The sequence below is a fragment of the Balearica regulorum genome, chromosome 1, assembly GCF_011004875.1.
Source record: "Balearica regulorum gibbericeps isolate bBalReg1 chromosome 1, bBalReg1.pri, whole genome shotgun sequence".
Classification (NCBI taxonomy): domain Eukaryota; kingdom Metazoa; phylum Chordata; class Aves; order Gruiformes; family Gruidae; genus Balearica; species Balearica regulorum.
The window spans coordinates 13,919,372-13,934,285 of NC_046184.1; the positions used below are offsets into that span (position 1 = coordinate 13,919,372).

The window sequence follows — 14,914 nt, forward strand, 5'->3', positions numbered from 1 at the left end:
ATATAAAGTTCAAAATCAAAGTGGAGAAATTGTATTTTTGCAGTATCTAATAAACAGTCTAATTCAAATAAAAATGAAAGTTGGCATGATTTCTAAATTTGCAGAATAGTACAACAAATATGGATGTTTTCAAACTGTAGAACTGCAAATAATATCACAGCCTTGATCCAACATACAGAATTGCAAAGAAAAGGAATTGCAAGTCTGTTTTGGAACCTGGGTCAAATCAGGGTGAGAACTGTCTTGTGAAACAGCTTCAGGACAGCAATAATAATAAAAGTCTGAACTCAGATTCCCAAGAATAATGCCAGCACCTTTACTTCAGCATCTCTCTAGCAAAAAGCAATGTTCATACATAAGTCGGTGCAGAATCCAGATGGGTAACACTTAGCTGTATTGACTCTTTCTAGAGTGACGGATGCAAAAAGAAGCAAAATTTCACTATGAACATGAAGAGATGCGCCTCCATGTATGAAGATGCATCAACTAGACTAATTAAGAAGACACGAAATTTATAAAAATCTATGTTGAGAGAACTATACTTCAAGTGATTGACTTCATTAACATAACCCCTTTAAACTTTATCTAATCCCCTGCATTTATAAAATCAGAATCTTAGAATCATTTAGGTTGGAAAAGACCTTTAGGATCATCAAGTCCAGCCGTTAACTTAATACTGCCAAGTCCACCACTAAAGCATGTCCCTAAGTGCCACATCTACACGTCTTTTAAATACCTCCAGGGATGGTGACTCCACCACTTCCCTGGGCAGCCTGTTCCAATGATTGACAACCCTTCTGCTGAAGAAATTTTTCCTAATATCCAATCTAAACTTCCCCTGGTGCAACTTGAGGCCATTTCCTCTCATCCTATCACTTGTTACTTGGGAGAAGAGACCAACATCCACCTAGCTACAACCTCCTTTCAGGCGGTTGTAGAGAGTGATAAGGTCTCCCCTGAGCTTCCTTTTCTCCAGGCTAAACAACCCCAGTTCCCTCAGCTGCTCCTTGTAAGACTTGTGCTCCGGACCCTTCACCAGCTTTGTTGCCCTTCTTGGGACACGCTCGAGCACCTCAATGTCTGTCTTGTAGTGAGGGACCCAAAACTGAACACTGGTGTGGCCTCACCAGTGCTGAGTAGAGGGGGATGATCACTGCCCTAGTCCTGCTGGCCACACTCTGTCTGATACAACCCAGGATGCTGTTGGCCGCCTTGGCCACCTAGGCACGCTGCTGGCTCATATTCAGCCAGCTGTTGACCAACACCCCCAGGTCCTTTTTGGCAGGGCAGCTTTTCAGCCACTCTTCCCCAAGCCTGTAGCGTTGCTTAGGGTTGCCTGCCAAGTGTAGGACCTGGCACTTGGCCTTGCTGAACCTCATACAGTTGGCCTTGGCCCGTGGATCCAGCCTGTCCAGATCCCTCTTATAGAGCCTTCCTGCCCTCAAGCAGACCAACACTCCCGCCCAACTTGGTGTCATCTGCTAACTTACTGAGAGTGCACTCGATCGCCTTCTCCAGATCATTGATAAAGATATTAAACAGAACTGGCCCCAATATTGAGCCAATAATTAGAAAAATATTCAGGTTCAGAAACGCGTCCGTAACATTTTGATACGAGTTACAGAGTCTTACCCTTCAAGCCCAACTTGAACATGCATTTTTAAATTTAAACACGAAGGGGGAAAAAGTCATTAAGCATATTATTTTTCTCTGTCATTGTTACAGAATTAAAGGTATGAATTCATTGTTAGAATAATATTATTTACGCTACTATTGCTGGAGGGAAAAACAATTGTATGTTGAATAGTATGTGTTAAAATAGTGTCTTTTCAATTATTTTATTAAAACTTTTGTATGAATGCATATTTAAAGTAAATTATAATTTCAGTCTGATAACATCAGGCCAGACTGGGAAGTCTGTGAAGTCAATTAAAACAATGAGCAATTATTTGTGTAAGTAGTCTAACTACAGTGGAAATGTTTATGGAATCAGCTAACTAGTAGTATTACATACAGGTTCACAACTGAATTTATAGATGGTACATTATACACTGACATGTGTGCTACCCTCCTTCCTGATGGAAATCCACAATTTCTTAATACAGGCTCTCCCTCATTCTTTGTTGCCACACAAATCCGATCTGTTTCACTTATAGCTGGGTTAGTTAAATTGGTGTAGACTGACACGTGAATGCTCCAACTCACAAGAGATTCCTTTGTTTACCACAACACAGGTCTAAGCTTTAGCCAAATTTAAACAAATAGGTGTAAATGCACATTAAGTTGAGCTGAGGCCATAGACACAGATCTCCTTCCACAGCCAGCTGCGTTCACGGATGTTACGTATTATTTCCTTCTCTTGTAGGAGGAGATACCTTCCTCCTCAACACTGATCTGCAAGAGGAACAGCTTTATGACTACTTTCTCAGGCCAAATCAGCTAAGAAAGTCTAAATAATTTCAATCAATGTTATAAGCTAAATTGACTAATTTTTCTGGAAGTTGCTAAGGAGCACCTTGCCATCTGCCTGCAGGCAGCAAGGATGGCAGGAGACAGGGGCAGTACCCAGAGCAGGGAGGCAATGAACAGAACCTCAGCTGAACAGTGGGACATAGAATTATAGAACCGTTTAGGCTGGAAAAGACCCTTAAGATCATCAAGTTCAACCATAAACTTAACACTGCCAAGTACCACTAAACCATGTCCCTAAGCGACACATCTACATGTCTTTTAAATACCTCCAGGGACGGGACTCCACCACTTCCCTGGGCAGCCTGTTCCAGTGCTTGACAATCCTTTCAGTAAAGAAATTTTTCCTAATATTCCATCAAAACCTCAGGATATTTATCTACATCTTCATGTTACCTCCTTTTGCACAGAAATCTTAAAAAAATAAAATTACTCTGAAAACAAGACAACTGACTTAGCATTTGACACTGAATTAGTTAGAAAAATTATGTAATGTAGTTGGAACATTAGAATGGTGATATCTAGTCAGACCAAAAGGTGATCTAGCTCTGCATACTTCCAGGCAGCACTGGATGCCTGGGGAGGGACAGAAGAATACACAGTCAAAGTGTGATGATGGTTCCCTGAACATATTCCCTCTGCCCTTGAAATCATGCAAAACTTCCAGCATCTGCAAAATCCAGGGGAATGGAGATTTTTATATTACACATTTTGTTTCTGCACAACGTGAGTAAGCAATGCTTTTTGTTTGTTTTGAATCTGGCTCTTTGATGCCACCTGGTTCTTTTACTGGATAAGTCAGTGAATAATCACAACCTTTCTATGCCACAAGGTTTTTTCTAACGTTGTATCTTAGAATCATCGAATCATAGAATGGTTTGGGTTGCAAGGGACCTCAAAAATCACCTAGTTCCAACCCTCCTGCTGTGGGCAGGAACACCCTCCACTAGACCACGTTGCCCAAAGCCTCATCCAACCTGGCCTTGAACACTTCCAGGGAGGGGGCATCCACAGCTTCTCTGGGCAACCTGTTCCAGTGCCTCACCACTCTCACAGTAAAGAATTTCTTTCTAACGTCTAATCTAAATCAACCCTCCTTCAGCTTAAAGCCATTACCCCTTGTCCTGTCACTACAGTCCCTCATAAACAGCCCCTCACCATCTTTCCTGTAGGCCCCTTCAGGTACTGGAAGGCTGCTCTAAGGTCTCCCTGGAGCTGCCTTTTCTCCAGGCTGAACAAGCCCAACTCTCTCAGCCTGTCCTCACAGGAGAGGTGCTCCAGCCCTCTGATCATCTTCGTGGCCCTCCTCTGGACTCTCTCCAACAGCTCCATGTCTTTCTGGTACTGGGGCCCCCCGAGCTGGATGCAGTACTCCAAGTGGGGTCTCACAAGAGCGGAGTAGAGGGGCAGGACCACCTCCCTCGACCTGCTGGTCATGCTTCTTTTGATGTAGCCCAGGACACGGTTGGCTTTCTGGGCTGCAAGCGCACACTGCCAGCTCATGTTGAGCTTCTCATCAGTCAGTACCCCCAAGTCCTTCTCCTCAGGGCTGCTTTCAATCCATTCCCCGTCCAGCCTGTAGTTGTGCTTGGGATTGCGCTGACCCACATGCAGGACTTTACACTTGGCCTTGTTGAACTTCATGAGGTTCACACAGGCCCACCTCTCCAGCCTGTCAAGGTCCCTCTGGATGGCATCCCTTCCCTCCAGCATGTCGTCCACACCACAGTTTGGTGTTGTTGACAAACTTGCTGAGGATGCACTCAACTTGCTGACACTCTTCATTTGATAATCCTTTTTCTAGACTGAAGAAGCCAATCTACCTGCTGTCACTGTCATGGAAGCCCTTCTCTGCCTTCTACTGTCCTTGTCATCCTTCTTCAAAACTTTTCCAGTTCTACCATATTCTCTTCAAGGAGAAGGGAAGAGATGAGAGCTACAGATAATACTAATAACATAGAGGTACCATGGATTTATTCAATCGCACAGTGATCTTCTTTTCATCCTCTAAAATTTTTTTTCCTAATGCTTCTTTCCTAAAGTTAAAGCTTACAGTCTTGTGAGCAGCAGACCTATTTTAACTGGGCAGAGCCTGTCCTTCAGCATGAAGAGATGTGTCTTTAAACAAAAACGTTATGTCAACATTAAACGATCATTAAAATTAAAATTACATCATGTACAATAAGGCATTATAATATCCATATAATTCAGAATGGATTGTTTCATTAGTCTGTACAACTTCATAGACAACTACTTTGGGGAAATGAGGGCATGTTGCACACCTAAACTGCTTAACAATTTCTGTTATAAGTTCCATTGTTTCCCCTTGTTTTCAGGTCTGTGGGATGGAATCACCCTAAGCCACACACAGACTTTATCTGCTGAAGTTCTAATTAGATATGGCTAAGATAGGGAGAATGTGAATGGTGAGATTTGCCACTTCCCTTTTCACATGGTTTCCATGAGGAACTTAATTTCCCCAGAAAATTTCTGGTAGTGTGACAAACAAAAAATCCCTGAAATTCAAACCACTGTGTGCTTTGGAGACTGCCTCTCTCTGCCTTTCCTGAGAAGAAATGGTTTCCATCACTACACACACACTAAAATATCGAGGGGAAAATAAACAAAACATGCTTTGCCTACCCACTGAAACCTAGGCACGCCTTGAGAACTAAGAAGGCTCAAGCAAGCAGTTCAGAAATACATCACTGAAAAAATACAAATCACAAAATACAAATAAAGGAACTAGTTTAATACAAATATTTCATAATAGAAACACATGAGAATTTTTTAATAAACTTGGAAAAAATATCCTGACTACAAAATGCTTAAGCCTTATGATACGGAGGACCATTGATAAGTAGCTAGCCTGTCTGCAGTGAATCTTGCCTAAATGCTGGACATTAACTTGAAGTGTTCTTGCATCTACAGGTAGGAGCCTCAGCATGAGCGTAACACCAGCAAGAGCACTCCTGCAGGGCGGCCCCGTTTTCCTGAGCAGTGAAGTCACATTATTTCTTCATTACAATTATAGCAAATGGGTGAACTTAATCCTGCCCAGGCAGACTGCCCTGTGGGTACTTGAAGCACTCTGATCTTATTCTGTGATTAAGTCCAAACATAAAAGTTTAGAAAAATGTATTCCTTCTACAGACTCTCTTGTATATCCTTTTTATTTAATTCCTCTTGCCTTGAAATCTCTCTCTCACTTACCTTAGCCTAAAAGTACCTCTAATAATGCTTTGGCTTTAAAATCTATTTTATAACACTTTATGAGGTCTAGGTTTTGTTATCTTTTGCATGAAATACAGAATAATTTTTGGCTTGCAACAACATTGTAAGTAAATATCTGGCAAAATGGCTAATAAGCTTTGTAATTCATTAAGGAATCATGCAGGCATCTTGAAATTGGAGGTCTAATTAAATCTTCATTTATAAATTTGATATAGCTTTCTTTTCCTGCAAATGACAAGTCAGAAAATTAAAGATGAAAATAAATCTCATTTTACTGTTGGACTCAGCCACATGCCATACCAGCTGATATGGGATCAGCTGGAATTCAATCAAGAGCATGAAAATGAAACCAAATCAATACTATAGTCAAAATATAGATGGCATAAGTAAAACATTAAAAACATGAGGTTTCATAGGTATGGAGAAAGAGCTTCTTCCTAGCAATTACTTTTTATCTGTTTTCTTCAGTATTTTTAATGATGTAAGTACGCTTAGACTGTATCTAATGAAAAAAACCAACACAAAACAGTGAAATATATACATAACTAAGGCTTAAGCATTTTTGAATGGTTTCTTGAACAAAGTTCTCACTTATGCAAAACTCAACAATATTAAAGATGACGCGTAGGATAGTACGGAGCCCAACCTGATATACCTCTGCCTACATGAGGAGTGTCAAAGATACTGGAGGAAAAGGGGGTGGTGGGAAAGCAGCACTAACGTTTAAGAGGAGGTAGGAGAGGATGATAAGGAACAGCAGCACTGACTTCAAGGAGAAAGGGTTGGCCGCAGTAAGCCCCACCTAACCAAAGTCAGGATTCCCTTTGAAAAGTAGGTTAATAGAGTTATTTGTTGAATTGGATGTCATCTAGTGGAATTATAGCACATTGCACCACAATTCTTACTGGTCTGTAACTGTTTCCCTGACAAATTATCTAACATTCAAATTTGGTATTTGGTCTCAGGAGTGAGAATTTTGTAGTATTTTTTCCAAAAAACAACTATTTCTGAAGACTTGAAAAAAAAATAACCTCTATCCCCCATCACATCCCGAGATATTTCTTGATATATTTTTGTCTTCCTAGAACTCTATTTTTTATACTAAAGAATCATATGGCAGGCTGGCCCTTTTTGTGTTTCAGTTAATTATTTTTGAGACTGAATAACTTAAACCAATGAAATAACTTAACTTGAAGGGCTTTATTGATGAATATGAATCTTTATTAAACTTTCTAGTGAAAATCACAGACGGACCAAAAAGCCAGGGCCATCTTCTTTCCTCTGGGACACTCAGACCTCATTTTAGATTCATTAGTAATCAATGCCAGACACAGTAATAAAAATGGAAATGAGGCTAATGAGATTAAAATAGCCTGATGACCAAATATCATATTGCATGGCTTGCGTGGTTATTTTTGGAAAAGAAGAAAAACAACACATGGACTTGTATTGGGTCTGGCTGAGATGGAGTTAACTTTCCCCATAGCAGCTCGCACAGTGGTGTGCTGTGTAGAAAAGCGTTGGTAACACACTGGTGTTTTGGCTACAGCTGAGCAGTGCTCCGCAGCATCGAGGCTGTCCTCCAACATTCCCCTATCATCACCAGCAGGCTGGGGGGGGGAAGTTCTTGGGAGGGGACAGAGCCAGCACAGCTGACCCAAACTGACTGTCCTGGTTTCAGCTGGGATAGAGTTAATTTTCTTTCTAACAGCTGGTATAGTGCTTGTTTTGGATTTAGTATGAGAACAGTACGATAACACACTGATAGTTTTAGTTGTTGCTATGTACTTGTAGTATCTTGACAAACAGCAATTTCAGAGCCCCACAATACCACTTTTGACAAAATTGTTTTTCTAGCACATCTGCCAAACCGCTTCTTCATCCTCTGACCGAGGACATTTCAACACATGCAGTCTCACTGTAGTCTTAAGCGTAACAAAGACCAGGCTGCCACCCAAAGCCCCGCATTTCCCCGCTCCCATTCCTCTCTCCCCCTGCCTCCTCCTTGCAGATGCTGAGCCCTGCGGCTGCAGAGGCTGCTGCGCCAGGGAGCTGAGAGGCTGAAACCCACCCCACGCGGCTCCTCCATTGGAAACTAAGGCTGGGCTGCACCACTATCAGCCTGCGGGGACCGCGAGCTACCTCGGTTCATCACACACGGGGTGGGCCCACGGAGCGGAGGGAAGGCTCCCTACACCCAGGGACGCGGGCAGGGAGGGAGGGCGGGAGGGCCCCGGCCCCCCTGGGTCTCCTCAAACAGCACTGACGGGACTCCGAGTCGCGGCCGGAGACCTGGCGCCGCTGGGCTCGCTTCCCGCCTCCGCGTTAGAGCCACAGTTTTGCCTCCACGGCCCCGGCAAGTCCCTCCCGGCCGCGCAGCCCCGGGCGCCCGGCCCGCCGCAGGGTCCTACCTGTGCGGCCGCGGCCGGCCCCGCCTCACCGAGCGGCGTCCCCCGTTCCTATGGCGACGCCTGCTCGCTTCCTTTGGCCTACCTCAACCGCCCTCGGCCCTCACCCTCGCTCCTGATTGGCTCTAGCATCCCTCCCCGCTGCCCAGTAGAAACAGACCATGGAAACACTCCGCCTTCCCCTGTCGCTGATAGGCCGATGAGTACGCCCGGGTTAGCTCGTTTTCGGGCGATTGTAGTTCCTTCCGCGCGCTTGTGAACTACGAGTCCCAGGAGCCCTTTCGGCGGATAGGCGGGGCTGGTGCTTGTGGCTGTCGGGGCGCGCGCCAGCGGCCGCCGCCTGTTTACCAGCCGCCCCGGTGCCTCTCTCCGCGTGCAGCCGCGGCACGTGACCTGGCGGGGCAGAGGCGGGGCTGAGGCGGGGCTAACGGCCGTTCATCGCGAGGAGCGGTTCCCTGTCCCGTCCCGTCCCGCCTCAGGGGGCTTCTGCCGTGGCTTCCGGGGCCGGCGGCCCCGCCGAGCGACATGAGGGCGCTGCCCCCACGCTGGGGGGCTCTGGCGGTGCGGGCGGCGGGCAGGCGGTGGGGGCCGCTCGCCCCAAACCGCGACTGTAGCTCCGCCGAGGCCGGCGGCCGTAAGCCTCTTCAGGAGTGGGCGCTGGCGGTCAGCCCGCGGGGGCGACTGCGGGTGCGGCTGCCCTGCCAGGTGAGCGTACGCCCGCTGGATCCACAGCGCTACCCGGGCGCGGACCGCGTGTTGGTCGCCGTCAGCGGCGGCAGCGCCCCTCCCCGCGACCGGCAGCAGGACCGCGTCCGAGTGGAGTACGACGAGGCGCTGGAGCAGATGGCCATCGTCGCGGACGGCGTGGACAGCAAGACCGCCGTGGACGTCAGGACGCCCGTAAAGTTCGGTGGGTGAAGCGGGGGTGGGGGCGGGAGGGGCGGCTGCACGCCCGGCGGTCAGCCCTCTCCTTCCGGCGTGCTGGCACATGGGGCCCCAGGGCAGACGGGACGGCTCCCGCCGGGGGGGCTCTCCGGGGACCGTGCTGGCACTGCTGCTGTTTCGGCTGGAAGCGCTGTTGGCAGCCGATATTCGGAAATGGCATCCCGCCCCCTCTAATTGCGGAGGTTCAAAACGTCCCATACTTTTCTGTGTTTTCTGACTTCTTAGGAGTTTGGATACATGACTTGTTGACCTTTTTGTCAGCAATAGTTAATGGTGCAACTTGTGCTATCAACTGGTAGTTGCAACGCACGCTTTTATTTTTGCTGTGACAGCTGGTATTGCAGAAGAGATGTAACTGCAGCTCATCTGGGAGGCAACAGTCCTCAGTATGTGCTGCGCACACCTGCAGTTCAAGGGTTGCTCACGATACGGTTGTTGTACCTACCAGCTCCTGTAATGGTTATGCTGAGTGGCCATCCACAGGGATCAAAAACATCTGGAAGGTAACAATATGAATTAAATGCCTAGAAGGGCTCCTTTATTTAGTACAAGTCTCCCATTATCTTTTTGGGCACACGGCAAAAATCTGTGCGGGGTTTCTGGTACGGAACCCACAAACAACTTGGGAGAGCAGCTGCAGTGGCTGAAACCAATAAACATCTGTGCTGGACTGAAATACTGACAGTGGCTCTAAATTTAGGGAAGGAACCTTTTCTTGCTAGGATAATTCCCATCAGTGAGCTGAGTTTAGGGAGTACTTGACCCAGAGAGATTTGTGTTCAGTCATTGATCTGTTGGGGTTTTTTTCCCTATGGATTTGTGCACTTACCCATACAGTGCAGAGTAAGTTTCACCATGCTGGAAAAGCTTTTCAGTGTACCAAAAAACCTAGTCTTTGGTTTGCTTCAAGTGGTTGTTCAAGACTGCTGCTGTATTTCATTTGATGCTCTATTGCAGTCATGGTATGAGAAATGGTGAATAATCTCATTCTACTTATGCTTCATACATGTCATCTATGACTTTTGCAGAGCATGGTGTTATATTCCCTTGGTTACCACTTTTCCAAACCCTTACAGCAAAGACATTCTGTACCTTTTATCTTCTCTACTCCCCCCCCTTAAATTCTGCTACATCATTTTTTGATTTTGAAGTTTTTTTTCTTGTTTTCATTTGGAAGGACCTGAACTATATATCATTCAAAATGGAAAAGTGGATTTATCATAGCTGCATTCTCTTTCATTTTCGAGTTTTGCTCATTCCTATAACTTTTTTTTTTACACTGTTGATAACTCAACATATGTTAACCACAACTTATGGTCTCTTTTGTTTCCTAACAACTAATATAGAGACAAACATTCTGTAAATAAAATCAGGGGATTCTCCCCCTCCCTGCCCTCAGTGCTTTACTTTGTCAATGTTAGAATGGCCATGCTGATTTGTACCGTGAATCCAGCTAGCCCACTGTCCTGTCTCCAGCAGTAGTCGTAAAGAGGTACTCACGGGAGAGTAAGAACAGGAAAAACATAAATGATATTTTACCTAAGTGTTCTCTTAGCTGTCAGCTGTTTTCAGGTGAGGGGATTTTCTGAGCCTGATACAGCTCAGCCCCTCAGTGGGTCCCTGTTCTGAGTGTCTCCTTACAAGTGTAAAGAGTTTCAGGGCAAGAGCTTCCTGGCACACTCCATGCCTCTTGGCAGAGAGTCCCACAAGGTACACCATCCATTCAATTCCTGCTATTTTATCATTTGAGTATGTGATATTCCAAGATCTTTCTGCAATTTGTCAGTGAGTTTTTAACTAGAATGAATAATTCGGTGTCATTGATTAAACTTTTCAACCTTGGTATTTGTGCTGATTTCCGAATTCATGTAGTGTTGAAGATGATGCATACCTTATAGCTAAAAGACAATATAGGATTAAGGATATCGAAGACATCTGAAAATTCAAGTTCATTCTCTTAAACATATCAACAGTTACCTATATGTCCATTAACGCTTTCACTGAACTGTAGCAGGGCTGTCTTCTCCAAGAGACTTTTGTAGTTTGACTCTTGCCTAAGAATTGTCAGTTATATTCTTACAGAGTGTTTTTTCCCCTGCTGGGCAAGTGCAAAGATTACCTTAACTTGTCCTTAGTACATTCACAGAGTCTGTCCCAGGATTACAGACAGTCACACCGAAACCCAGCATCCTGTTTATTACCCTTCATTTCTCTACTTCATCATAACCAAACACACCGAGTACTTCATTTCTCTAGTACTCGGTGTGTTTGGTTACTTAGCTGTCAATAATTTAATATTTCAGTTTCTCCAGGATCTGTGAGTGACAATTATGTGTTACTCTCAGGAATTAGAATTCATTGTATTAAGATCTGGAGAATCTCAGCCTTCATGAAGAGTTTCAATGTGGGAAACCTTCCCAAAGATCTCGATAATGAATCCTGATTGATGGGGGAAAAAAAAAGTCATTTAGCTTTTGTACTGTCTTTGAGTTTCTTATTATATTCTGAATGTCAACCAGTCCTGCAAACTGTCTTACAGTCTTCCTTCTTGAAATAGGTTTTATTAGTTTGTAGGTTTCTAAGCTGTTCCACTTTGGATTTTGGTAAACTCATACAATTCAGGTTCCCCAGACAGTCCGTCGATTATAATCCCCTTCCACTAGGTGCTGTTTGTCACCCCATAATTAGTATGATGTTAGTATTGTCTGTTCATGTTGTTATCCTGGCATATTCAGAGATACATTTCCTAAAATGTAAATACTTTCTTCTAGTTGGTGAAGTAGAATTGCTACTTGCCAGTGAGGTTCTACTTTAAGTGTCCTTTCAGCTCTGGTTTGTTTTTGGGTTTTCTGAGTAGTAGTTTGTGCTTGGGTTGTTCCTTTTCTTTATTCAGGAAAGAATTACCCATTAAACATCATTGCATAAGCAAAAAATCTTATCCCTTATAAAAACACATCTCAAACCAGAAAAAGTTGTTGTTCTGCAAGCGCTTTGGCTTTTCTCTGGCCTTCCTTGAATGCATGAGGAGGACGTTAACTCCGTTCTGTTTAAACTGTTTTATCTGAGCTCTCTTTCTGTCGCTTAGCTTTAGGAAACTGAGAAGTTGATGTGAATGTCTTTACAGTATTCTGTCTTCTTTCTTGGTTTTGGAACTTGTGGCATTTCATAACAGCTTTGGCAATTTAGATTGGAGCTTATCCAGGAAGCTCAAAGTTAGCTGAAACTCCTTAGACCCTGAAGAGCATACGCAGAAGATGCTAGATGAGTTTAAGTGTGCATTTTAAACCAAAGGCAACTTGTAAGCAGCCCAGTAGGACAAGTACTAAAGGATCCTCTATTTCTGTTTTAGTGTCTAGTTTTATGCTGTGTATAGTCTTTCAATATCATACACAATCTGATAATCCTGATACATTTATCCCTCACACATGATAGATTTTAATGAATTTCTCTTATTTATTTTCCTTCAGGTCACATGTATGTGTTAGTTAGTTATTCCAGGGACAGTTGTAGGCACGTGGCTGTAGGTTCGGAGTCTGCTCAGCACATAAAGAGAACCCTGTGTCTTGGCATGTCAAACTGCATGTGCTAATTAAACCTGACACCAGCTTTTTGATTTCTGGTTACTGTCATTGAGTGCTCAGAAGTAAACCCAACTGAGGCCTTGCAGAACCAGAATTCGAGAATCATCTGTCCTGTCTTACCATGTGGTTTTTATAATATGTATGTACTAAAGGAAAACATAGTAGCATCACAGGATAATTTGGGTTGGAGGGTATCTTGGAAGGTTTCTAGTTCAACCTCCTGCTCAAAGCAGGATCAACTCCAAGGTCAGAGGAGGCTGCTCAGGGCTTTACCCCATCTGGTATTGAAAAGAATGAAGACTACACAACCTCCTTTGGCAAACTGTTCCAGTGCATTTTCTGTATTATACCCAGGTGAAGAGAACAGAGGCTTCTATGCCAAGGTCAAGGAGGAGGACTGTGAGTGTTGAAGTGGTGGCCGGATTCATGGGGTAGAATATCAAAGCTCTGTCCCCTCTGGTACAGAATCAAGCACTCCTGGTCTAGCCCCACTTGTAAGCCAATATGAGTTTTTTAATATTTTTTAAATTATTTTTTATTACCAGTTCTCTCATTGGGAAAACTTAACTCTTCCACATTAGTCTTATTTAAGTCCATGAGATCACTTTGCTTTTGGGCTAAATACTGTAGATTCCTGTGGAACTAAGCAAACTGAATGTATGGGCTTGAATTCTGTGAATTACCAAAATCATAATTTTATGGTATCACTTAAACAATTTTTCTGCCTACTTACATGAGGGGAGAACCTAAACTACTGGGACTGCTTGTTTCTGTTTTGGGGGGGGGGGGGGGTGTCTGTAAATGTTAGTGGAAAGCAAATGTGAATGTTTTTGACTGTATTTTTCTGAAGTCTTAAGATACTAATGAGTTGGAAAAAACATCATCAGTGTCTCTTCCTAAGTATGGCAGACTTACACCCTCAGAGTAGCAAATACTATAATCTGATGTCCTCAATAAGTAGTTTTTCCTGAGCTGAATTATTTTACATGCATGCTTACTTACTGGTAAGCTTCCTTTATGAGTAGAGAAGTGGATCATCATGAAGGATTTTTAGTAGTCCAGGGTTGCTGAGTCACTTTAAAATAAGTAAATCTCCAGTCTATTTCAAATATTATAGCTTAAGGTGGTATTTCTGATACCAAAGTTCTTTTTTTCCCAATGTACCTTTATTTCCAATACCAGTGCTTTGCACCTCAAAGATCTTCATGCACTCTTCAAGATTTGTGTGGCTGAAGTTGGCTTCAGCTCTCATCTTTGCTAAGGAGGAAGCAAACTAGCTATTTTTGGAGCCTTGGCACTGAAATGGATTGTATCCTGTTCCTCCTTGCTTGTTCTAATTTCATTAGCAATATTATCCAGCTTTTAGCCTGGCTCTTTGTGGAGTCATTTATCCTTAGTTCAGGAAGCCTATTTGTGAGACAGAGGGACTCCATTCCTTGTCTACCAATTTTTGTTGTATCAAGGTTAGCAAAGCGCTGCGACTCTGCAGAGGATCAAGGCACAAAACATGTTTCCAGAAATCCCTGGTGTTTATTAACAGCATGCACATGAATCCCCAGAATTCTGTGTCCTCTTTTGGTACCCATCTTTGATACAGCTAGGATTAAACTATTAATCTACCTTTCAAATGATGGCCATAATATATCCTGCAGGATCAGAAGCTTTAACCTTATTCTTACAAAAGTCTTACTAAGTTGATATCATGGCTAAACTGACTGCTCTTAAGCCTTTTCTTCCTTTTGACAGAAGCAGTAAGGGCAAGAGGGTATCAAGGTGATTGAATTCACTGATTTGCACAAGCAAACTGGCCTTTGGACCTCTCTCTTCTCAGAAAGCAAAATAACAGAAGTCTTGGATGTAGATCTTCCCAAGGACTGTGCAGTTTTCCAGTGAGTGAATTGAGTGGTTTTGAGCAAGACAGCTTGTATTTCAAAAATAATACTACTTTCTTTTTGAACCCTCCAGGTTTGTGCTGTGCAGGGACATACTGTTTCAAGCGTAGATGTTTGGAGAGTTCCTCTATTTGTGTCTCTTTGGGAACTGTATAAACAATGCAACTGCTCCCTGAGAAGTAAAACCTGTAGATCAGCATCAATCAAATTGAAATAGCTCAGATACCACTCAGATATTTTTAGTCTGGTGAAACTGTCTAGGCTTTACCAACATAAAACCTTGTGGTGCTGGCCCTTGAGCCTCTGATGATAGTCACCAGTCCAGTTTGCCAGGTCTTGTACTTTTACATGCCTCAAAGCCTATCTTATGTTTCTTAAATTTAAG

At 43.7% G+C, this 14,914-nt stretch overlaps 2 protein-coding genes across 4 annotated transcripts in view; one reads left to right on the plus strand and one right to left on the minus strand.

Annotated features, from left to right (window-relative positions):
• The window catches only part of CCDC146 (coiled-coil domain containing 146), an 86,399-nt gene extending 78,180 nt beyond the window's left edge, over positions 1-8,219 (minus strand). For both annotated transcript variants that reach the window (XM_075775488.1, XM_075775637.1), the window contains exon 1: positions 8,115-8,219. The gene's annotated coding sequence lies outside the window, so the exon portion shown is untranslated. The remainder of the gene's footprint in view (positions 1-8,114) is intronic.
• A 189-nt stretch (positions 8,220-8,408) lies between these two features.
• The window catches only part of FAM185A (family with sequence similarity 185 member A), a 50,251-nt gene continuing 43,745 nt past the window's right edge, over positions 8,409-14,914 (plus strand). For both annotated transcript variants that reach the window (XM_075736442.1, XM_075736524.1), the window contains exon 1: positions 8,409-9,021. In XM_075736442.1, coding sequence (XP_075592557.1) covers positions 8,637-9,021 — 385 coding nt within the window. In that variant the 5' untranslated portion in view covers positions 8,409-8,636. The remainder of the gene's footprint in view (positions 9,022-14,914) is intronic.